At 38.1% G+C, this 25,584-nt stretch overlaps 1 protein-coding gene across 1 annotated transcript in view; it reads right to left on the reverse strand.

Moving 5' to 3' along the window:
* Positions 1-2,652: 2,652 nt before the first annotated feature.
* The window catches only part of LOC103183236 (mucin-4), a 52,229-nt gene continuing 29,297 nt past the window's right edge, over positions 2,653-25,584 (reverse strand). Inside the window, exons 26-49 of the mRNA XM_042339235.1 lie at positions 24,860-25,015; positions 23,707-23,837; positions 22,410-22,498; positions 21,983-22,165; positions 20,388-20,540; positions 20,132-20,251; positions 17,948-18,156; positions 17,455-17,536; positions 16,929-17,108; positions 16,610-16,711; positions 14,453-14,692; positions 13,874-14,002; positions 13,053-13,231; positions 10,935-11,097; positions 10,256-10,354; positions 8,879-9,067; positions 8,374-8,483; positions 7,070-7,128; positions 6,228-6,430; positions 5,967-6,135; positions 5,590-5,778; positions 4,842-4,894; positions 4,283-4,386; positions 2,653-3,322 (exon numbers count right to left, since the gene is read on the reverse strand). Coding sequence (XP_042195169.1) covers positions 3,269-3,322; positions 4,283-4,386; positions 4,842-4,894; positions 5,590-5,778; positions 5,967-6,135; positions 6,228-6,430; positions 7,070-7,128; positions 8,374-8,483; positions 8,879-9,067; positions 10,256-10,354; positions 10,935-11,097; positions 13,053-13,231; positions 13,874-14,002; positions 14,453-14,692; positions 16,610-16,711; positions 16,929-17,108; positions 17,455-17,536; positions 17,948-18,156; positions 20,132-20,251; positions 20,388-20,540; positions 21,983-22,165; positions 22,410-22,498; positions 23,707-23,837; positions 24,860-25,015 — 3,345 coding nt within the window. The 3' untranslated portion in view covers positions 2,653-3,268. The remainder of the gene's footprint in view (positions 3,323-4,282; positions 4,387-4,841; positions 4,895-5,589; positions 5,779-5,966; positions 6,136-6,227; positions 6,431-7,069; positions 7,129-8,373; positions 8,484-8,878; positions 9,068-10,255; positions 10,355-10,934; positions 11,098-13,052; positions 13,232-13,873; positions 14,003-14,452; positions 14,693-16,609; positions 16,712-16,928; positions 17,109-17,454; positions 17,537-17,947; positions 18,157-20,131; positions 20,252-20,387; positions 20,541-21,982; positions 22,166-22,409; positions 22,499-23,706; positions 23,838-24,859; positions 25,016-25,584) is intronic.

Consider the following 25,584-nt stretch of genomic DNA (forward strand, 5'->3'; position numbering starts at 1 on the left):
CACCACCCTCCAAATCCCTTCATCTTACTGCAGATGCTTATTTGTTTTCCCTCCAGCACCACCTGAGAGGCTGATAATCATAGGTGAGCACAAACCATGAAGGTTGACAGACAAAATAATCATTGGGTGTCATCACAGCTACGCTTGAGCTTGATAGGTTCACACGACCAATTTCAAACAGAAATTACAACCTAGGAGTCAGAAGCAGGACATGGATCAGAAACTCCTGCTGATTTTTGATGCTCCCTCATGCAGATTACAGAGGAAGCTGCAGCTGAAATGAGATTGAACCTGAGACCTTCTTGGTCTATGTGGCTCAGTCAGTACCCACCACATATTACATTTACCAACTGAGGCCATGAGTAGAACTTTCTCGTTACTACTATTCCATTGCAGCTTTCCTTCTGGAATTCCAAGTATAAACATTGGCTCAGAACTGGTGATAACATCCTAAAAGGGAAAGTATCACAGTACAAGGTTGAATGAAATACTCCCTCCCTTCCCCAAATTACATTGATACAGATGTGTCTCGATCGCTTATAATACACAATATAATTGTATTATCTCAAAGACTGATCTGGAAAAGGAATGGTGGCAGTTTTCATCAGAATTTAAGATTAATTCTGTCTTTGGAAGAGTAACTCCTTTTCTCTCTGTACATTGCACAGGTATAATGAGCTCACCAGATACAATTACAGTAAGGATTACAAGTGTGTTGCTCAGGGTGTATATTGAGACTTACTGTAAAATGCATTGTGAGGAGAGTAAGGGAGTGATCTTAATACATAATGACTCTGCAAGGAAAAAGACACCATTCCCTGTGCATCAGTATGAGGGCAGCTCACACTTGTATTATACAGAAACATGAACTGCATGTGTAAAGCATTGTATAAATTGTCTTTTATTAATAAAAAACATGTTTATTTCTGAAACAAAACTACTTAGCTGTTCATTGTTAATTGTTGGATATTTCACTAATTTCTGGCCTAGTGTAGATCTGTTTATTTCCATGTCTTGTTTGCACTTGTTTGCCATCTGCACCAGAGCAGTAACTGATCAATTGTATCTCCCTATTGCCTTGAAGAGAGATACCCCTGAACTTGCCCTTGTTCTTTATTCTCTTCAGTGTTTGCTATATTACTACCCAATGATCTGTGGGATAGATTTTAATATTTATATATTATATATTATTATATATATTTATATATTATTTGCCGCGTTCGCCCACAAATATACAGTCAGTTCACTTTACAGTGTGTTCTGTGAAGCGCTTTGGGATGTCCTCCCGACGTGAAAAGCGCTATATCAAATGCAAGGATTATTATTATTATTTTAAGAATTTTGGAATAAGAAAGTGTTTGATAATACAGCCCCATTAGACAACCTTTTCGTATTGGATATCCACCTGGACCAGAGATGTACCAAGTTGCATGACTCAATGATTTACGTGATCATATTATAAATGCAGTCACTCTTTTCAATCAAGATCAATTTGTTGATGTGTCACAAGCTTAATATGGTGAGACTGCTTTGCTATCGTGGTTGCCTAGCCCAGCTTGAATCAACAGAACCATTTGGGGAACATTGAGTAATTACTTGTTTCATAATCGAAAAGTCAAAATTGCAATGAGCTATTTGACATTTTAACTGGCCACTTCAACATTCTGCTATTGTTTTAATATTTAAGCTGAGTGCTTCCCAGGCACATCTTTGTGGTTCGAATGTCAAGAATCAGTAAGTGTAAACAATTTTTTTAATAGTCGCTGTCATAAAATCTGAGATCTGATCAGTTGGTACTTCTTATTTCTGTACTACAGTAGAGCTACCATTTTGTTCGAAAGGGTCAATCAAAACAAGATTATAGAATTGGACACCTGAGTTACCAGGGGTATTTAGTCCAGAAAAATGTTTAAGGGGGTCATCTTCTTGATTTTTTTTGGGTCCTAAAGGACACAAATAAAGTGGACTCCAATAACATATTTGATATAATCAAGACGTCAGCTTGTGATGTCAGACATCACAGTTGCATTCTCACCTCTGAACTTGAAGGTTGTGGCTTCAAGCCCCATATCTAGGAAACTGCATTTTCTGTGGTACAGTCCTTTTGATATGAGATGTTCAGGTGGTAGTTTGCAATGTTACTATTCAAAAAGAGAAAATATAGTTTCTCCTCTTTTGGCTGTTAGTAGGAATTTCCTGCGACAAACCACTCTTGTCTCTCGGTCAAATAGTTGTAGGCTGAGTGCATCTGACTGATTGTTTGATTCGGCCCCGAGTGATTACTGATGAGCTTATTTGCATATTGCTGCGCTGGTGGAATTAGAATGTGGTACTGTAAATTTCATGCTGAACACGTGTGGCTGTGATGGCCATAGATGGGTTTTTCACTTTGCTGACGTTTTCCTTGTGCTATTAACTATTTAAAGTGTCAAAATACTGTGAAATTCACATCAGCCAAGAGGTCTTCGGATTTAAAACCATGGTTTACACATTTTGTGTCATTTTTTCCATGCATGGAAGTTCGTCAATCTAAATTTGTTCGCCTACAAAATACACAGCGACTGCACTCATTCTGTGAAGCCTTTTGAAATGCTGTATACCAAATGAAAGGATTAATTTTATTATTGGTTAATAATTTAGTAGATACAAATATAATTTATTGATTCCTTTATTTAAATGCTTCTGTTAAAGTATAGAATTTTTAAAAAATAAACTGCTTTGAAACACAATATAATTACCTCCTCTATAACTTTCATCAAAACAAAGTCCTGTTCTTCTTACCCAACCAAAACCGCCAACTGCATTTGTTGCAAGCTTAAAATTCAGACACCGATACAAGAACGTAACTACATATCCATACAGCTAATGTAAACATCAGAAAATTGATATTAAGTAGATTTCTTTAAATCTTATTTCATGGTTATTGTAAACATTTTTGTTAATGTATATTCATGAATTGTTACAATTATATAATCTGATAACATATTGATGACAAGTGTGCTTCATAGTAAATTGGCTGTAATTGCAAGAGCAGATGCCTGTTTTTTAATTCGCAGGACACCTTTAAGGAATTTGTTAATTCTCATTCTTTCTAACAAGTATTATGAATTGATTTGAATATAATGTGATTAAATTATAGGCTAAGCAATTGAAGACAATTACAATGAGCTTTGATGTCTGCAATTTTTACTTCTATTAACTCTTAAGTCTGTTCCGTTTCAGCATATTTCAATCCAGGAGAAACATTAAATCCTGTTGTGTTATGGATTTATTGTCCTGAGTCAGCATCATTCTTGTTGAGTGATGGCCTTTGAATGGATATCTAGAAGAGAAGGATGTAGCATCAGGTATGGCAGACACCGTATTTAAGAAATGAAATGTCTATCAGCAGGTGGTTGGATAGGAGAAGGAAGATGCAGCATCAAGCCTAAAGTTTTCTATGCTTTTGATGTAAACATAATTTAATTAATAAAACATAAAGCTGGATTGATTAAATGTTCCATAAGTACCATATCATTTGATGCACAAATAGGATATTGTGTGGCTAAGGCATCAAACAGCCAGCAACAATAAAACTTACAATTTAATTAAGTAATAAACTGGGTACGGCCATCATTTATACACAGAAATGAAACTAACATAGATAGCATTTATAGACAGGGGCATAATTACCTCCTCTCTGTGCGTTTAAGCAGAAATACTACACTTGATGGAATTTCTTTCCCCAAGTTAGTCTCTTATGGTGAACATTCTGTTTGGAAGCTGCTGCCTAAATAAATCCAGTTGGTGGCATTATGGCTTACTCACCAACCCACTACCAGTTGCCTCTGCTTGACTGTCTCCAGCCTCCTGCTTGTCCCTTATGCCCTCTGTTCCATCATCGGTTTCAGCCATTACAATCCCTTTGCCTTGCAGGCCTCCCCCATCTTCAGTTTGTGCCTGAAGAACTTCCTCTTTGACCGTATTTACGGTCACCTCCCCCTGGCTTGGAGTTGTGCTCCACCACCGTCAAGCTCTCTGGGTCGCTATTGTGTGTGAGGAGGACTTTATAAATGCAAGTTGTTGTTGTAGAAGATAATCACAAGCTGATGGGGACTTCATTTTGAGATAGTTACATAAATGCTTTATAGATTTTTTTTCCTTAATTCTCTTCCTAATCATAATATACTGAAGCACATTGTTGCCAAGCTACACAACTCCCAAAGGTTCTTGAAACCATACTGAATATTTCTCGTTAAAAACTATACACAATACAGTACTAAAAAAGAAGATTGTTTTATACCTTTGCTAGGTTGACACTGCTGAGATGTGGCTTCCAACTCACTGAAGACAAATTCTTAGGGTTTGCAGAAGGCAAAATAGAAGTTGATTCCATTTTGGAAGTCACTGAAACAAACAGTAAGTAAATTACCACCGATACAAGAGATAGCTAATACATTAGATATGCTTTTAACACAGAGGTGAAAATTAGAGCTCAGGTACAAATACAGTTACTTTGCACCATTGTTTTAAAACTGACAAATACATCAATTAATAATTTTTTAAGTGTCCGCACTTTATACACGAGCTACATTGCATTAAAAAGTGTATAAATGTTCAAGAAATTCAAGTCATTACAACGTTGATGAATCATAGGTTAACATATTGTGATGCCCATTCAATCTGGAGACTTGGAACTATAACCACAAACATTTGGCAACCAAAAGCTCTTCCCTCCAATATATTGATTAATCCAAACATTTATAATTCTTTGAATAAAGAATTTTCTTTTATGTTCCAAATCTACTACGGACTAATTTCTATTTGTACCCTCTGGTCTGAAGAATATTGGCTGTACTTACGGTGCCATGCGTTCTTTTGCCAAGAGAATGTTGTATTCCCTGCGCTCCCAGTACTGTTAGAAAAAAAATAAACAAGACAACAAGAAGATTACATTTGTACAGCAAAGCTCATCAGAGAGTTTCTTGCAACTATTACAAAGCGTAAAACTTAGTTAGTCCCTTTTTGCTTTCTTCAGAGTATTCTACTGCTTTTTGGAGTTGCCCATCTCCTTAACTGATATCTGCCAGCGACTTAGGAAATCCTGACTTGAAAGGCGCTATACAAATGTAATTTGTTGTTGCTTCTGTTGAAATTTGTGAGCCACATGATTACATTCGGAATTTGACCGAGGGCTAATTTGAAGAATGTTTAACACATTTGCCATTTCCTACTTCTCTTTAGTATTGCTTTCACAATTAATTCTTAATGGACAAATTTGGATGCCATCTACTTTTAATGTAGCTAAAACATTCCTCGAGTTTCTTTTATCCTTTCGATTCATTGTAAAGTTGAAATTTTTGGTGATTTACTTCTCTCCTAATCAACAACTTTCACTTTTCCACACAATATGAGAATTTGGAGCAGTTTCAGTAATAATTTAGACAGACTGGCTGTGAACCCAGTTCATGGTGTAATATTCTGGATTGCGCATTTAGGCAAGTAGTTACATGCTAATTTTTTATATGTATTGTAATTTTGCATGAATCTTAAAATATGAAATTAGGAATAATCTGTATATTCTTTGCATTAGTATGTGATGTAGCATACCTGCTTGTGTCATTGATGAGTTGCTGCCGTTTAGATGTTTTGCATTTCCATACGATAAGAAATATTGCTAATAATAGCAGGAGCAGGAAGGCAAGAGCTCCAAAGAGAATACCAAAAAATGCTCTGAGATTCATGGATAAGTGCTCGCAGCGATCACCAAAAGTGGAATATATGGTTCGTGGAATACAACTGCAAATGAATACAGATAGCATTTAGGACTTTCACATAATTGTATCTTGTAAGTTATTCTGTGTTTCATTCTACACTAGAGAATTATAAAATGTTTAACAATCCAGAAAGAGCTGAATCCACAATTTATTAAGGTTGACAATAAGACTGTTGATTCACTAAAATATTCAAATGAATGTGTTTCGTACATGCACTGTGGCCCTGTGGGCAGATGTTGGCACTTTGCTTCATTCAGACAATGGTCCATGTCGCAGGGAGATCTACAAACCACTCCGTCTTGTTCATCCCACTGAACCACATAGCCAGCAAATACAGTGTTGTTGCAGCTGAAGTGACTCAACAATTCATACTGCAATACTGCAAGAAAAAAGATGGAAGGTGCATTGTAATCAAACTATCACAAGGTTAGAGTGTACAGGTGATTTTCTAATATTGGGTTCAAACCTTACCCTTTTTTACATCCTGAATATCATCTCTGTTTACAGTTTCAAAATCAACAGTCTCATCCTGCAATGAGCGCCGTGACCGTTGTTTATTAAAGGCTTTTATAATCTCGTTGATTAATTCATCATTCAGGAAATCGATGATTGTCTTGTTTCCGTTATAATTAAATGATGATGCCACAGCAGTAGCTATTCTCCCACTCAATGCCCTGTTAATGCAAAGTAAAACGTTAGTTATGTTAGCTCTTTATATGAATAATTTATTACACGCAGGTCAAAATTATTTCAATTCCCGAGTCATATAAATGCAAGTTGTATAGCAGCGAACAAGAAAGGTATCTGTGGTATTATTTCAGCTATGAGAAAAGGTTGAGAACATTTAATACATAAGTTTTTAAGATATGAAAGGTTTTTGCAAAGTTTGAGGTAAATGGTTCACTGCAGCAAAAGTTTCAATATCAAGTATTTGTTACAAATTAGGAAGATTGAAGTGAAAAGGAAGTTATTATCAGACTTATGGTATGTTATCAGCAAAGGTCACTGAAACGCACTGAAACCTGGTTTCAGGAGACAATTAGATACATTTCTGCATACAATGTGCTATGGGATACGGTGATAAAACAGGTGGGAGTTGAGAATCAAAAGGGATGAACTTGTTAACCCTAATGGCCTTTTCTTTAAAGTTCTTATATCGCTTGAACACCATTTGTGCGGATTATTTTCCCCCCCGACCTGTTGGCTTAATTTAAACACTTAGGAAATTATTCTAAAAATCTTGTTTAGTTGATCTATTGTATGGGTTTAAAATAAACAACACTTTTAACAATTAAATCCTAAAATGTACCAACCAGAATACGGGCTCCATGTTGCTATCAAACCTTGGTATGTTGGACATAATTTTAAGGACCTAAGAAATAAAGAAAATAAAAATTATTTCTCCAATGGAAATACCTAAAGCACAATGACTGTCCTGCAGAAGTTATAGTTGATTGTGTCTGTTCATCTGACACATCTAAATCCTGGTGAGGTGCTGAAACCCATTATATAGGACACAAAGGATGTTAACCTTGAAGGGTGAAGAATTGACTGAGCGCATCAGAACCTTCTTGTGCTGAAAAACCTGAGATTTCACAATACTGAAAAATGCTGTGACCTCCCTCATTTTCGTTGTTTTCTACAGCCAACAGGTATTGTGTCACCCAAACCACAACCTTTTGATTTATTGTGTCTTATTTCTTACTTTTTTGACCTTGCAACAATTATAATGCCAGTACTGGCATTGTATTTACACTTAACTGGAAATTGTGGCTCACCAGACTGGATCCCCCCACCCCCACATAGTCTGGCTAACTCAGGTTTGGTGCAGTACTTGACGGGCAGACAGGAGCTGCTTGCATTTCTCATGCTTCAAGCCTGTCCAATGAAGAGAGAGGCGTTTGAATTGAGGCTAAAACTCAAAACTCTCAGTCCATAGGGTTGGGATTAAAACACTGTTTTTAGAAACTTGTCACAATTCAGTCCCCAATGTAAAATTCACATTAGTTAGGGCAGTAACATTTAATATGACTTACGCAAAGTCCGAATTGCAGGCAAACTGTGGAATTCGATTAAAATCAGATTTAATCAATAATCTACACTGCATGGGTAATTCAATGCAACTAGTAAGTCGCATGAGGTGATACGTTCACCAGTTCCCGCAATTCAATGCGTCTTGAACCTTCGCCGCATTCACACTTACCGGCAAGCATTGGAATCGCATTGAATCGTGAGAAATGGAAGTTTTTCTACCCATGCGTTGACGGATCAAAACTACATTTCCCGCGATTCAATGCAGCCAGCCAGTAAGTGCGCATGCAACAATGGGGCAGGATGTAATTTCCTGCAATTCAATACAGTCAGTAAGTGTGGGGTTGGGGTGTTATGAGTTAGGAAGTGATTATACGAGTAGTGCAAAGAAATCTTAAGCAGTTTTGATAGGAAACTGAATTGGAATCGGGTGAATGTACGACTTAACGATTATGATTTATAAAAAGTTTTGTTTGAGTTTTACTGTATTAGAGAACAGTACATGTAAATTGGCTTCAGTCATTGCATGTGGATGTGTGAATCATGGAAATACATGTTAAAGAAACAGCAGCAATTGGCTCTGTACCTTTTCTCTGGTGAGTTTGTTCATCAAGTCTGCGCTACTTTGGTTACTTAGAATGCTTGAATTGAAGTTGATCAGTCTTAATGTTATATTCACACGTCTCTGTGGAATCGCTGAGAATAAAATGTAATAGGATCAGTACAGGACCATTTGAGTCGATCAGTTGTTGTAGATCTGAAATCCACTTTTTCATCATATCTCTCAATCCCCTTCTTAAATGTATTTCAACTGCCACCATTCTCCATTTATTACTTGCCAATATTAATATTTTGTCCCCATAACTATAATTTCTTCTGCCAATGTATTTGTTGACCAAATTGTTTAGATTTTTGTTACAATCTACAGGCTTTTAAAGTCTCAGCTTGGTTTTGAAGAAACTGCTGAGTTATCTGGTTATTCTTCTCTAGTGAATCTCGTTGGTTTGCAGGCTAGAATCTGATGATTAACCTGGGTTCCAAATTCAAAAACAAACCTGTTTTTAAAGAAATCAGAAGCTGTGGAAACTTACTCGACAGAGGTTCTGCCATGAACTGCGAGGTTGGAAGGCTGCAACGATCTCCTTGGTACTGAGGTGGACATTCACAGGAAGGTGAGCAGGCATTGGTAGGCTCAGGAATACAGGTTACTCCATTGTCGCAGTAGGAGGCCGGACATGGAGAAGAATCACAGAGTATTGCAGCACACGTTGTACCATTTCCTGAAGCGGTAATTGAAAGTATTAGGTGTTAAAGTACCAAAGTTCTGACTTCTACAAATTCTGATGCATCTTTTAATCTAATTGAGACTTATTTCAATGTCGCTTAAATTTAAATTGTTAGATTACATTTATATTCCAAATTATTTATGCCTATGTATTTGAATGTTTTCCAATTGTCTGAGGAAACATTCAAATACATAAGTCTGGTATTTGAATGACATATCTGTGTTTTTGGCATGTGTCTGTTGACAAAAAACAAATACATTTGTCTGGTCTGTTGCATCCATTTGAGAGCATTTCCTCAGTTATTGTATCAGATTGCAAGAACATCCTGACTCTCTTTACCATTCTATAAAGAACTGGACACTATTCAACAGCAACTTTCATTTGATATTGTGCCCTTCACGTAGGAGCGCTTCACAATAGTTAGATTAAATACCAAGCAAGAGAGGAGGGGGAGGTGACAATAGGCGCAGTTGAAAAGGTAAGTATTCCTCTTAACATAACAACAACAACAAAATTACATTTGTATAGAGCCTTTCATGTTGGGAGGACGTCCCAAGGCATTGGACAATCAGTGTTTCGGATCTGAGCATTCTGTGTCACTGCAAGAGGAAACCCTGAATGATTTCCCCCTCCATACACCAGTGGTACTGAATCTAACTGTAAAGTGAATTGACTGTATATTTGTGGGCGAAACGTGGCAGCCAATTGCACACAGCAGTGTCCCACAAACAGTCGTGCATTGAAAATGATCAATTTATTATCTTTTGTTTTGGAGGGATTATTTTTGTTCCATTGCCTAGAATTATGTGGGAACCAGGGATCAGGGTTTAATTTAGCACAGTGTGGAAGTCAGAAATAACTCTTTGAACATTGGGGAAAGGCACTTTTCACAATCACCAAAATGATCCAGGTGATCTGATACCATGCTCTGTGAAGACAAAAGGATCTTCTAAATGTTCGAGCAACATATGTAGATCCTCACATTACCTCCCGTCCAAACTGACATTGTTATTGCAAAGGCTCCATTTTTCATTCCTGGTCTGTGCTGAGTTATACGAGTTGTTATAATTGATCTGATTTATATGATATATGAAGAATGAAATGATTACGTGACACTGAATCTGATGGCAACATGGCCCACAGAATTAGTGGAGCAGGCTTTAGGGAATGTTTATTGATTACCTGAAAATCCTGCATGACAGGAACAATTGTAGCTTCTTATAAGGTTGGTGCACGTTGCGTTCTGGGAGCATGGATTCATGTCATTGCATTCATCTATATCTGTTGGGAAATTTGAATGATGAAAAAATATACATTAGTATGTATTTCCAGCTGTCATGTAATGTGAGTGCACAGAATGCTTTCAGTCTAGTGTAGCCCACTATGTGGCTCTTTACATAATCCACTGCAAAATGGGGGTCAGTTTCCATGTTAGCATTCTCCAAAGACGATTCTATTCCCAATTCCAGCTGTGTTCTTGTTCTGACCCAACTGCCTGTTCCCGAAGTGCTGGATAAGAATAACTTCCTTAATATAAACACTATTTCGCTGCCAGAGCTGTGATTGCAGCAAACAATAACCTCACATTTAAGAAGAAACTTGATGCATACACCGGGAAGAGAGTGGATTAGGAGTGGTGGAGACACCATATGGACCATAAACACTGGCAGGTATTAGTTGGGCCAAATGGCTTGCTTAATGCCATATCATTGTTTATAATTCTGTGTAATATTAGTTGCAACTACAGTTTTTTTTCAATGTTGTCTCACCTTCCTTTCATTTGTCATGTATGAAATGCACCATACAAGTGAAAATTGGTGTTACAAACTTTGTAGATTGCTTGAAATTAAAAGGTGATTACCTGTGCACTGTTCACCGTTCCCACTCAATCCCGCTGGACAGGGACCACATCCAGAGGAGTCATTGCAGTTTGCCCCAGGGAAGCAGTTGATAATCTGACACTCATTTGTTTCAGTCTGACACTCACTGCCACTGAATCCAGTTTGACATCTACAGCTAGCTTTCTGCAGGAGAGGAAGGAGTTAAAATGCATGTATAAGAACTCCTTTGAGTTATTTATGTGCTTTTTTTTGTATTCCATATTGACAGGCCGACTCATTTGGAAGCACATTTGAGTTAGGTTCAGAAGGTTGTGAGTTCAGGATATTGATTAGTAAGTCTACTAAATTCAACAAGAGACGAGAGACTTAGTGGCACTACGCTGGCACTTCAGTGCAGTGCTGGGAGTATGCTGCATTGTCGAGGTGCCAAATTTCAGGTGCGATGTTAAACCTGATCCCGTCTCACTGTTCAGGTTAAAGATCCTATGGCACTGTTTGAAAAGGGCCCTTGAGACGTCCTCCCGACGTTAGAGAGTTTCTCCTAGTGACCTGACCAACAATCCCCCAGATAAAACTGGTCATTTACTTAACAACTGTTTTCTCGACATAATCATGAGCTTGACAGTGAAGCACTTTAAGATGGCCTTGTGATGTGAAAGCCGCTATATCAAATACCAGGATTATTATTTATTATTTAGAGCCTCTTCAATGAGATATGACTCATTGATGGTGGAGCCTCAGGTGGTTTTTAGTCTGCAGGTGGATTCCATCTCATAACAGCAACTCGAAACCTTGTGTAGGAGCTTGTATAGGAGCTGATTTTCGTTTTCGCATTGTCTGGGGAAAGTTGTATTGGTTAGCTATGATAATAATAGTAATCCTTGCATTTGATATAGCACCTTATGACATTGAGATGTCTCAAAGCGCTTCACAGTATGTATTTTAAAGCGCACGACTGTGCAGTTTGTGGGCGTACAGGGCAGCCAATTTGTGCATAGCAATGTTGAATGCATCAATGAGCTCTCCAGACAACTTGAATTCACAGCCCACCCCAGCCAGATAAATGACACTGCCAACAAGAAGTTAGATGTACTTTTGGAAGAGCCTGTAAGGTACATGTCAAGGCAACTTGCAGCTCCTGAAGGGCACCTATTTTGGGCTGAAATCCACAATTATCTTATCCAGAAGCAACACTCCTGCAATTGAGAGACTGACAATATTAATGCTGAGATAAGCCCGCTCCCCCTCTAATAATTTTATTTCATTCCCTGGACAGAAAAGACAGAGAGGATCCAGCACTGCTGTCCTACTCTGGCAATATGTTACAACTGAACAAGCCATGAAAATAGGACCAGAAAAAATGGAACAGAAGGTTTGCCAGGTGGGGGCTATGGATGAAAGGGACTTGGGCCTCAAATGTATTATGAATTACTCATGTGTCCGTTGCTTTAAAAATTACATGACACTTCAAAAAAGAATGTAGTTTCTTCTGAGTATACAAACCAGAATAATTCCAGATTAATTGGTTGTTCTCATGGCTGTTTGTGTAATAGTCATTACACTTTTCAGAAATTATTGGTGAAGCACTTTGAGGTGTTTCAAAACCAGAGTCCTGTAGCTCAGTGGTTAGAGCACTCGCTTTGCAAGCGAGAGACCTGGGTTCGATTCCTGGCAGGGTGAAACCTTGGGCAAGTTTCCTTACTCCACATGCCTGATAATCCCTCAAAAAACACAATAATAAATTGGTCATTTAAATCCACGACTATTTGTGGGACACTGCTGTGCGCAATTGGCTGCTGCATTTCACCCACAAATATACAGTCAATTCACTTTACAATCTATTCTGTGAAGCGCTTTGAGACATCTAGAAGATGTGAAAAGTGCTATATCAAATGCAAGGATTATTATTATGATATAAGGAGCTATAAAACTGCAAGTTCTTTCTCGAGAACACTGCGATGTTCAACGTTGGTACTACAAGAGTAAATTGTCCTTATCATCCATAGTCATTGATGCTCAATTATTTCATGCCAATATTGGCACTTTTGAAGGACCTTCAGCAATGTTTGTTAGACGGATCAATTATAACCAAATATTTTTCAGTCACAAACTGACTAAAGTATTCGAATTATACTCACGTAAACAGAGGATCCATTGATTCGCAAAGTTTCATTGAAGTTGCACTCCCCGTTATTATTGCAGTTACAAAGCACGAGTCTGGGATGAACAACTGAAGATGCATTATTGGATCCAGTTGCTTCAATTTCTAAGAAAAATCCATCTGTGCTTCTTGGAATCCAAGTTAAAGTTCCGTTCGCTGTTGAATTCAAAACAAAGTTGGAGGAGATGGAAGGTATTTTGAATAAATCTTTCTATATGGATATTTTGAATATAAATTATTCTCCAAGCCCATGGCATCTTTTCAATCTGATTTACGGCTTTACCTTTTCACTTTCTTTTCAGAAATTCTATTAGTTGAGGTGTGTACTCATTAAGTTGATGCTGGGACCAGGTTAAGTATAGTGCTCAATGCATACATTACTGCCAGGCTTGCAATTTCCGGTCTTGAACAATTTATTCTGGGTTTCAGGAGAGTTAAGTGTATTGGTATATTTACTTTCTCTAAGGGGCCTCTAATAGTGCTGGGGGAAAAGATCATCTAAATGCCAGATTTATCTCAATTCATCAATATTCCCAGCTACTCTGATGCCTGGTTTTTGAATAATGAAAATATCACATTGGTACAGAGGAGGAGGCAATTTTCTGGGGTTATCAAAAAACATTTATTTTTGAGAGAGTAGAGAGAACTTTACTCTGCATCTGGACACCATCTCACTGACCTGGAAGCGTTGATGCAACAACAGCCAGGGGACTTTTTTTTAGGTTGTCTTCAATGAAAATATCACTCCATATATCAAGCAAATGGTTTTACAATGAATGCTGTAATTTATATCAGTACCTGTTAGATTCAAATCTTGGGAGATTATAGCTGTAAATGTTCCTTCTGTTGCTGTGAAGTAGGAAGTTATTTTCTGCAGCAACACCCCCCGAATAACCTGGTTTCCTTCAATAAATGGTGGGAAAGAGCCTTAAAAAGAAAAGAGAATTTGGTGAATGATAACATTTGGTGTGTGTGTGTGTGTTTGCGCTCCCAAGGATTCTTCTCACTCAGCTCAAAATAGAAATAGAACTTTTGTAATTATAAGCTGTAATAGGTATTTATTTTAGAATTGATGGTTGATGCAATACTGATATTTGAGTAGAGTTATTAGTAATATCACTACTTTTTTCAGTGTCAAAATAAATATTAACCTGCTTGGAACTGCTGTAAGTCTAAGGGCGAAAATTTACATACATCTATAAATAGCAAGCTTATTTTAAGTAGGTCATCCTCCTACCCCTACCCTCCAGTCCTCCTGATCCCCAGCTCGGATACACATCCTTGACAGTCCTGTACATTAGGACATCCTCCTGATGTGAAATGCGCGATACAAATGTAATTTGTGGTGGTTGCTGTTGTGCAGCCACAAATGCTTACGTAGTGTACTATTCTGTATGGCAAATGCTGAGATTTGTGATGCTGTGGCCAACCCAATTTCTTCATTCCCTGTGGTTAATGAGTCAAAAATACACTGTGTGTTATTTTTGCACACGATGGCAATTGCTCCAAAGTTCGCAAACTTTCTGATGTCCTCCATAAAGACTGGTCGAAATGAGTCATTATGAGACGTGCTTAATCCAGTGGCTGTAAAAAGGGATCTGTCAGTGGGCACGGTCCCTGTTGCAATAGAAAGAGAATGATCCATTAGTTCAGGTTGATAGGTGTTACAAGGATATGGCTATGGAAAAAAATATTTGTGTAGAGAGCTGTACAGTACTTTTCTTTTGACAATGTTTTAACAAGCTTTCTTTTTGGCGTTTATAGTATCACATTGTTTAAAATAAAACATTTTCCACTTCTTGCCTAAAGCTACTCACTCATGCTGGGATACAGTTGCAGAAGTAGAACAGGAAGACATAGGTTTAGAGTTGCAAAGGGCAATTTCAGGACAGACACCAAGACCGTTTTTCTTTATCCAGTAGTAATTTATGATGGAACATTTTGCCGAGACAGGTTGATTGCGTTGAATCGTGGGAGACAAAGTTTTGATCCTTCGCGCATGCGCAGAAGAATTTCATTTAGAATCGATTCAATGCGAGTCCAATGCTTGCAGGTAAGTGTGTATGTGGGTCAAGACACATTGGCTTGTGGGATATGTAGTCTGGAACCGTCACTGCATTCGCACTTATGACTGGAGTGATGAATTACCGCATACGCACTTACCGGCTGCATTGAATTACCCATGCGCAGTGTTGATTATTGATTAACTCAAATTTTATACAACTTGTACAATTTTGCCTGCATCTTGGACTTCTCATAAGTCATATTAAATGTGATGGTCCCGACTGATTTGATTTATGTGAATTTTACTGTATTAGGAGTCTCTGCGTGTCAGCAGGGTGCCTGGAACAGGAGTAAGAATCTGAATTTGTCTTGTTCGAACTCAACTCAGCACAGATAGAAAACAAATCTGGAACCTTCATAAACTGTATGGCTGAGTGCCAGGGTCTGTCAACCTGGCTCAGTTGGTAAAACTCTCATCTCTGAGTCAGAAGATTGTGGGTTCAAGCCCCACTTTGAGACTTGGAATCCAGCGCAGTGCTGGGAGTGTACTGCATTGTCAGAGGTGCCGTCATTCGGGCAAGACGTTAAACCTAGTTCCCGTCCGCCTGTCCAAGTGGACTTTAAAGATTCGATGGTACTATTTGAAAAGAGCAGGGAGTTACTACAGATAAAAATCGTTGCTCAATCAATGGCTGTTTGTAGAGCTTTGTCGTGCTCAAATTGGCTGATGTGTTTTCCCACAAAACACACAACAGTACAGTATATCCTATGAAGTGCTTTGAGACATTTTGGCAATCTGATAGGATACTGTATCAAATGCATGGATTACTATTATCACACTCAGCTTTTGGGGAAAAGGTTGTTGATGTATAGAATTACAGGTTAAGTGATGGAATATAGCATTCAGTGAATGATAGTGGAAAAATAGAAACGCTGACCAGTTTCTTCTGGATATCGAATGCGATAACAAAAGGCATATTTTAGAATTAGAAATAACTGTGATGTTCACTAGCTCTGTCAGTGTCCCACAGGACGGCAGGCGATGAAGAGGCAAAGAATTAGATAAAGCAGTAAGTGTGCTAAGGACCACAAGTGAACAGAGTATCAGCTAAATAATGGAAATTAGCACTGAAGAGTATTGCTTCAAACAAGTACAGCATGGAGGATAGGAATATTAAAATAAATTCAAAATCTATGGGTGATGATAACCGTCTTAAGTGACTAATTCAGTTTGTTTACTAATTTGCACTTTTACCCATTTAAACAAAATTACGAGTGTGAAAATTCCCTCCGCAGGTGTGCTATCCCATCTACTTGTATAGTATACAAACCGGTTCACCATCAAATGACATTGCACAACTTTCAATTTCACGACAAATGACTCTGCTTAAATAAACATTTTGTTCTGAAACTGCTGACAAGTTCTAAAGCAAACACGGTTTATGTTGAATCTTATTGAATCTTCCCTGGGATCAGAATATTCTTGATATAACTGATCTCCCATCTCGGATATATTAGCATTGAACTCACATGTTCTCCCGTAATCAAAAATAGCAGATTCCGTGCTGTTGATGGGTATAATGGTACCGTTTGGCATTTTTAAGTCATCATTAGGATCTCTGTTCCATAGACCTGCAAATAGAGAAACAGCAAAACAATAGTTTGCAATAAGTTGGATTTTGAGTAAGTGTTTCAAATATACCTTTGCTAAATTTGCCAAATACTCAATAAGCAAACCTGCATTATATTTATAGTGCGTTATAACTGGATTGTACTGCACCAACATACTCATTTTGGTTCTAGTTGAAAGGGTTTGGGGCCAATCTCTGTCAATTGAAATGTAGCTTACCAAATAGTCCTTCTGTTTTGTTCAAGTAATCTTCAGGTAAGAATACTGCGATGGTTAACATGGCAAATTTTGCTGTTGCTGTTAATGAAATTCCTCCATCAAAAGTAGCTGTGATTGTTGATCCGCTTGCACTCTTTTCCAGAGAAAAAGCACCGTCCTCATAAATCTCTTTACTGGTATCTAGAACAACAAAATATATGCTCTTACATCTGTTATTTATCTTTCAAATATTCTGCATTGATGAGGTACAGTGCAGCTGTAACCTTATCTCAAACACAAGTATTTTGTTGGGAGGGAGGCATAAAACAGCTGAGATCAGGAAGTCATCAGACAGCAGTCACCAGTGCTCTGTCAAACCAACTGCTATATTTTGCCACTTTTGCAAAAGTCTGTACGTTTCATTTAAATCTGTTTTGCTCTTCAGCTTTTTCAGCAGCTGCTAAATGATGGGAATCCTCTGCATGCCACAGTAACCACAATGACTTTGGACATTCAATGGAGTCAGAAAAAAGTGAATTAGGCTCACCTTCAGCAAGAAGCACAAATGTTACATTCTGATCGTTCAATATGGCATTGATGGACTCATTGTCTTTTAAAATTATCTGGAGCTGCAAAGAAAGTACATATCTTTAAACTTTAAGCCATAAACTATTGCCCTTGTTGAGTTTGGCAGCACAGTAAAATGAGGACTTGACTTTGATTTCACACTTGATCTTTCTGATGGACTTAGTGAGCCACAAGTTTACTTCTGGAGCCCAGGTTCAAAAACAGCCCAGATTAATGGAATGAAACTGCTGCAATAGTCTGAAATTAACAGTTTGGACAGTTTTAACCTATTTCTCGTAGGTGTATGTTCACATCGAAAAAGGTGCAACAGATGAGCATAAGCTTAGAAATGCATTTCTCCTGCTGTTTCAAAAGGCTAAAATTATTGCTGGTTTGAAACATTCCTAGGCTGCAGGAGGCTGCTTTTACTACATCCATTCATTCTTAAGATGTTATATTAAGAGGTTACTCACTGTGGTATTTTTTGTAGACAAATGCTGAGCTGCAAATGCCATGAAGTTTGTGGCTTTAGCGCTACCAGTTTGTCCAGTGCGACCATGCAGCTTAAAAATGGTTTTGGTGCTGGAATCTTGCACATTGACCAATACGTAGTCACCAAGGCCGTTAAATGTGTAGTTCAGTCCATCTATGGTAGTGAAGTGAGGATCTCCAAGTGCCAAGACTGCAGAAATACAGAACGAAACTGAGGTTCACTTATGGTTCCATCAAATTAATCCAAATCTAAGCTTCAATCCTGCTCCTTATGTTTTAAAGTGCTTCAATACCTTCAACCTATAAATGGATTTACTTATGTTATGCCAATACATATTAATCGGGCAAATGTTACTCGAAAGACAGCATCTTGCATGCTCTTTGTTCTCTGCACTCTCACTGAAGTAGAGATCAATTGCATTGTCTACAAACTGATTCTTTCTTGGACTTCAAGATTGTGAAACTCAATTTTATTTTGTGTTTTTTCTGTAAGATTTATAATGAATAAATAATGCTTTACAGTTTTACCCAGTTAAACTCCAACAGGAGCCAATGCATACTGTGTGTCCCCAAATCTTGGCTCTTGCCAACCTGGGCCTAATACTCTTTAGAATTTGGTAAGCAGCATGTGTCTCTCCAGGGAAAGAATACACATTTCATTCTAGACATTGAGTAATTTCATGTATAGGTTGCGTACATACGTGGAACTCTTGGTTTGGATACTCTTAAGCATGGTGATGGGTTTCCTCATGTGTTAGACACCCGCTGACCAAAAAGAATTGTACTGTACTTTTCATGGAGTAATTGAGGGGCTGCTCCTAATCCCTTTACTACTGGTAGTGATAATGGTTTGCTCTAGCAGTACAAGTGATGCATTACAATTATGTCTGGAGTTATCTGATTTTCTTTTTCTGGCATTGGTGGTATCCTAATATAGCCTTGGCCATTCACCAAAGCTTTCTTATTATGAATCAGTACATAATGTGAAAGAAATTTTGGACTCACACTTAACAGGAGTTTTGATAGAATAGATAGGAAGAAACTGTTTCCTCTGGCAAGTGGGAGTCAGTAACCAGAGGACACAAATTTAAGATAATTGGCAAAAGTACCAGAGGGGAGACAAGGAAAATATTTTTTTTACCCAGAGAGTTATTACAGTCTGGAATGCACTGCCTGAAAGGGTGGTGAAAGCAGATTCAATAGCAGCTTCCAAAAGGGAATTGGATAAATACTTAAAGGAAAAATTTGCAGGGCTAAACGTAGAAACAGGAGTAGGCCATTCAGCCCCTCGAGCCTGTTCCGCCATTCTATAAGATCATGGCTGATCTGTATCTCAAGTCCAATTACCTGCTCTTGCCCCGTATCCCTTAATACCTTGATCTAACAAATATCCATCCACCTCAGCCTTGAAAATATGAATGGAATGGTTATGGGGTAGGAACAGGGCAGTGGGACTAGATGGATAGCTCTTTCAAAGAGCCGGCACAGGCACAATGGGCTGAATGGCCTCCTTATGTGCTGTAAGATTCTATGATAATAATAATATAATAATCCTTGCATTTGATATAGTGCTTTTCACGTCTTCTCGACGTCTCAAAGCACTTCACAGAATAGAGTGTAAAGTGAATTGACTGTATATTTGTGGGCGAAACGCGGCAGCCAATTGCGCACAGCAATGTCCCACAAACAGTCGTGGATTGAAAACGACCAATTTATTATTGTTTTGTTTTGGAGGGATTATTATTAGGTGTGTGGAGTAAGGAAACTTGCCCAAGGTTTCGCTCTGCCTGGAATTGAACCCAGGTCTCTCGCTTGCAATGCAAGTACTCTAACCACTGAGCCACAGGACTGATGTTTATCAAACATGCTGTGCAATATGTTTCACACTGATGAGTGAAGAAAGTATAAATTTGCAAAAGTAGCAATGGCAAAGCATTCTGATGAGGGGATATACTTCAGTAAATGATCAACTTGATAGATACTTTATATTTTATGTTATGTATCATTCTTTGTAATGCTCTCTCTGTACGGGGGGCATTTGAGGCCTTAATTCCATTTTTGCAGTCTTAAACAAGCCTCACTGATTTTCATGTCAGCAATAAAATTAAACATGACATTTATTATGGGGTTTCATAAGCATAACATCATTGCACTTGTAAAATTACCTGCAGTTGGTGCTCTGTATCCTTGACACATATCTTTTGGTCTTTTCATCTCATAATAGGAACAGAACAATGGGTCGTCAACTTTTATGCAGCACCAGTTGTATGGATCTAGGTCGAATTCTGTCCAGGAAGATTGGTAATCAATAATATGAATTATATACTTTTGTCATGAGCAAAAGATAAATAGATCAATAGAGAATTAATATGTGCATAGAGGAAGTAGAACAATATTTCACAATTTCAAATGAACACTTACTCTGGTTATTGGTTAAGGAGGTTATTTGTCTGAAGGAAACCCAGTATCTCTCCTGCCACCCTTCAATGAGTGCATTCTTCCTGTTGTAAATGCACCTCAGACTAGCATTAAATGCATTTGGACCAGTAGGACGGAGAAGCTTGGTTGATGCATCTTTGGAAATTCAACAAGAGTCATTTAGTGTTGGTCATACATCACAACACAACCCTGTGTGGTCTCCTGATTGATTAGAAGTGACTCAAATTTTAGCTAAAATAAAGCATTGATACTTAATACTGCAATTCAATCTGCTTGTTAGTAGCCGTGTTGTTTTGCTGATTTCTATTGTGTTGCAGAGAGAAAGTAAGATACAGATCATTCTCACTTCCTGCATTCATCTATATGTTTTTAAGGAAAATAACTGGGTGAAGGGGATATTTCTATTTTCCCTCAAGGATTCAATTTCAACCCGAACTGGACTGATGGGATGAAATCACCACAATAACAACTTGTATTTATATAGCACCCCTCACTCAGGATAACATCCCAAAGCGCTTGACAGTGACGGAGCACAACGCCGAGCCTGGGTGGAGGTCTTCAGTCGCAATCTGAAGATGGGGAATGAAGGAGCAAGGTGGAGGGATATAGGAAGAGTGTTCCAGAGTTTTGGAGCGTAGTGGCTAAAGATGTGACCATCGATGGTGGAACGGAGGGCATGGGGGACATGCCAGACAATGGAGCCAGTTGAGCGGAGGCAGTGGGTAGTGGGTTTGGGAGTAAGCAGGTCAGAGAGTTGGGGCGGTGCAAAGGCATGAAGAGATTTGAAAACGAGTGTGAGGATCTTGTAATCAATCCTTTCGGTGATGGGTAGCCCTGGTATGATGGAGGTGCGGAGTTTAGTATGGGTGAGTATTGCAGATGGCAGAGTTTTGGATCAGCTGAATTTTGTGGATGGTGGAACTGAGGAGACTGGCGAGGAGGGCATTTGAATAGTTGAGGTGGGAGGTGACGAATGCATGGAAGAGTGGATAAAGTCTCCTCTGCCTGTTGACAGCAATGTGAATTGAGTTTGGATTATTTCTCTGGGTGTGGGCTCATACACAAAATACTATTAATTTGGATATTTCACTCAGAGCAGAGTCACAGAATATCATGCTGTAAATACAGGAGAATGGAGAATCTTCTGAGACTGACATCTCAGAAAGGTGCATCCTCAGTAGGACCATTTATCAAGCATTTAATAGTAAATGGTTGTATTTCCCAGGACAATCATCACTTATCTTTAATCAGAGAGAAACAAAATCACCAACAAGTTTAAAAAAAAGTTACATTCAAAAATGAAATAATTAAAAAAGATTTTTTTAACAAGGATATAATGCCAGCAATAATAAATTATCTAATTTCCAAACCATGTTGGGGATTTATTTTTCCATCCCACTGAGACTGCCAAGCCTGCCTGTTCAGACTGAGGGAAAACTACTATGTAGATTAACTGTCTCTGGATTTGTTTCACATGTGTTAATTAGTTCAAATTCAAGATTGAGATACTTAAAGCAGTTAAGAAAGACAAAATAACTCATTATTTATCTTCAATAAACAGTTGGTGGAAATGTTACCTGACTTGAATTTCCGGAATCGATTTTCTGCCTGTCCTTGGTTAAATGTACATGGACAGGAAAATAAAGCCTGATTCCAGTTAGCTGGATCTGGCTCTGATAGAAACCAGTTCAAACATTCTGCTCTGTAATTCTTCTGTGGACTGCCCTCAATTAGTTTATATGCCCAGAGGCCTTTCAAATCTGAAGAATAAAATTAAAACATAAAAGTACTATTCCAAAGTTTGGAATAAATGTTTAATATTTAGCAGTATAAATATTAACATTATATAGATTTACAATTAGAATCTATACTTCTGTAATTTAAATATTATGCTATATTCCAAAGCTAACTCGCAATATTTGTTTTAAAAACATCTAGTTGTATTTTTTGTGAAACAGATGGTGAGGAAATAGTCTACAAGTTCTTTGTATGAGATGAACAGACCTGTATTTGTTCCTATATACTTGTCTGGACGATATCTTTCAGTCACAGTAAGTTCTGTTTGTTTGTCATTCTCAAAGTATCCGTCTCCACTGAAACAGAAAATAAACGTTCAGGAGCTATAACGTTACAGTAATTGTGATGAGATTACTTGAATTGATCTGGATTTTTGGAATTATCTTTGTACTCAGTCGTACCCAATGTTTTTGGTCAGCCAACCAAACACATTTCTTTATTGAATTTTTCTTCGTTTATGGCCGCATTATGGGTATCGTGGCTCGGTAGCTACTGGAAAATAAGTATTGATTCGTCGCGGACTTGTCTGGACTTGTGCAGGTGTTTGGGCCACTTCTTGACATTCCAAGAAATCAATCACAATTGGCTGGTTGGAGACTCCTGCTCTAACTCGTGTAGTGTAGCTTTGTAAACATTATCAGTATAAATATCCTATTTTGGATGACAAATCTGACCTTTGGTAGATCACCTTTCATTAAATGTTCTCCCCTCTTAAAGATGTGGTTCCTTGTTGGGTTACTGATCCATGGGGCACACTGGCATCAGCACTTTGTCAAACTACGAGCTTAATCAGTGACTCAGTAGGACACTTAGCTTGGCACATCACAACCAAACACAAAAACAGTCAGGAGTGGGATCCATTGGTTGATTTCTTGCACCCTTTTCACATCAGTGGCTCTAATCCAATCTGTACAGGAGACTGAGAAACTTCTTACCACCCTTTCCCTTTCGTCTCTTCTACAAAGTGCTGTCATTGAACACCCAAGTTTCAGGTCATTTATTCAATGCTTTTATTTTGTCAGCCGGGTGACTGACACCTGTGGAGACCCATTGCCATGCTTAAGAGATCCAAACCACCACCACCAACTTGCCCTTATGTAGTGCCCTCTATTCAGGTTAACGTCTCAAACCAGACTGAATTCCATTTATGTATGCTACCTACAAATGAAAATGTTCCTGTATCTGGAATGGATTGAACTCTCTCCCTGGGGAGACACACTGTTTCAACCAAATGATGTCCTGTACTGTGGGCGTCCCCTTCCCTCCACGTAGGTTTCTGAATAAAAATATTTAACTAGCTCCACACGTATAATTATGTTTACCCACACATACACAGTCATATCTTGTAAAATCACAGTAAAATCTTGTGAAACACTTTGAGATGTTTCAAAGATGTGGTAAATTCTGGGATTATAATGTTAACACTGTTGCCAATGTTATGGTTCGCCAACCAACCCAGTTTCTGTAGGGTAACATAATATTGTAGTTGGAGGATTAAACGTACCTGTTGAAACCTATGAGAACATTTGTAGAAACGAGGGTTGATACATCCCAGTTCATTCCATCACACTTGTAAAATATGAGAACAAAGGACTGACTGCCATCTGTACTTAAAACTGCTTGGAAGGTGTTTGTCTGAAAAACAAGATGGTACTGTTTGTAAATGGATTGTTTGGATGCTGCTCTAATACAATAGTTTTTTTAAGCAAATAATAAAACAACATAAGTATAATATGTAATTCATAATATAATGCAACATCCAGCAATGTGTTTAATAAAATATCACATAAAATGTAATGTTGTGTCATGTAAGTTTCTTCACCCCCGCTGGATACTCCACAACCCTCTGCTACCTGGTCCAAGTGGTCAAAGCGCATGTATTAGTTAGTGTTGGTCAGTGTGTGCACAGGGGAGGTTCAGCACTGAACCTGATCTTGGCTTTACCTGATGTTCAAAAATGTTGATTTTTCAGTGTCACTGAATAGAGATCAGAAGCAAGAACATCAGCTGTTCTTATTCCTGTAAATTATCTGGAATTATGACTTCTTTCACTTCGGGAGAATGTCTCAGAACACTTTACAAAGATGGAATGGGAACCTGAGCTAGGATGGAGATCAGGGGTGGGAACAAGTGATGAAAGGTGCAGTCAAAGAGATGTCTTTAGACAGGTTTTAGAAAGCAGAGAGGGATGAGGTAAAGTGATGTCAAAGAGTTTTAGTAAGGGTTAGAAATACACCTGGTGATGGGGCAGAAGGTGTGGGGCTTAATGTAGACCAGAGTTAGTGGGGAAGAGGGAGTAGAGCCACAGGAGACCAGAGGTTCAGTGGACCAAAGCTGCAGAGGCCTTTAAAACTAAGGAGGATCTCAAGCTTGATCTGCTGGGGGCGGGGAGCCAGCGGAGCTGCCTTAGGATGGGGTGATGGGCCTTTCTGCTCTTTATGGCTCAATTTGACAATTTGAGGCCGGAGGATATTCAGGAGAACACAATTAGGAGAATATTACTTGACCACTAAATACTGAAATATAATTTTATTAAGCGAAAATCCTTGAAATATTTAAAGAAATTAAAAAATATTATTTTGGTAATTATAATTGGTAATTGATAACCACTATTGATCTAATTGGAATAAATGTAAACATAAATAAGCAAATAATACCTTAGATTGTAACTGAGAGGCAGGGAATGCAGGTATTTTATCCCAGGTTATCTTTAGGGTCCATTTTGCCTTATATTGAATTTCAAAATACTTTTTTATTATTCCCTCTACTCTCTGTATCAAACTGGGAGATTCAGATCTATAGGTATGGTATTCCTGTAAAATACAAGCATATTTGTAATTAGAACAAAAAGCAAATCATCCTGACACTCTGAACCTCCATAATGCCCAGTGTTATCTACTGTCGGAATGCTACAATTATAGTAGATTTTAGAATGAAATAATTTGAAACAATTAACTACAGACAGCTCACCATAATATCAGATAATATTGATCATAGAATTACGTAGCACAGATGCCTAACTAGTCCGTGCTGAGGTTTATATTCCACAAGAGCCTCCAGATCCTCTCTCCTATAAACCCTATATTAACTTCTCCTCAAATATACATCAAGTTTCCTCTTGAATACATTCATACTTTTTGCTTCAACCACAGCTTCCAGCAAAGAATTCCATATTCTCAATGTCCTCTACATAGAGAAGTTCTTCCTAAACTCCTTATTAGATCTGTCCAGTCAACAGTGCGAAACATTTTGGGATATCCTCATAATATGGAAGGGCTATATAAATACTGTATAACTTGCATGTTATTGGCTTTCTTATATTTATCCCATTTCATTTAGGCTCACCAACAAATGGAAACATCCTATTAATTTCTACATTATC

This window comes from Callorhinchus milii, unplaced genomic scaffold (genome assembly GCF_018977255.1).
Source record: "Callorhinchus milii isolate IMCB2004 unplaced genomic scaffold, IMCB_Cmil_1.0 Scaffold11, whole genome shotgun sequence".
NCBI lineage: Eukaryota > Metazoa > Chordata > Chondrichthyes > Chimaeriformes > Callorhinchidae > Callorhinchus > Callorhinchus milii.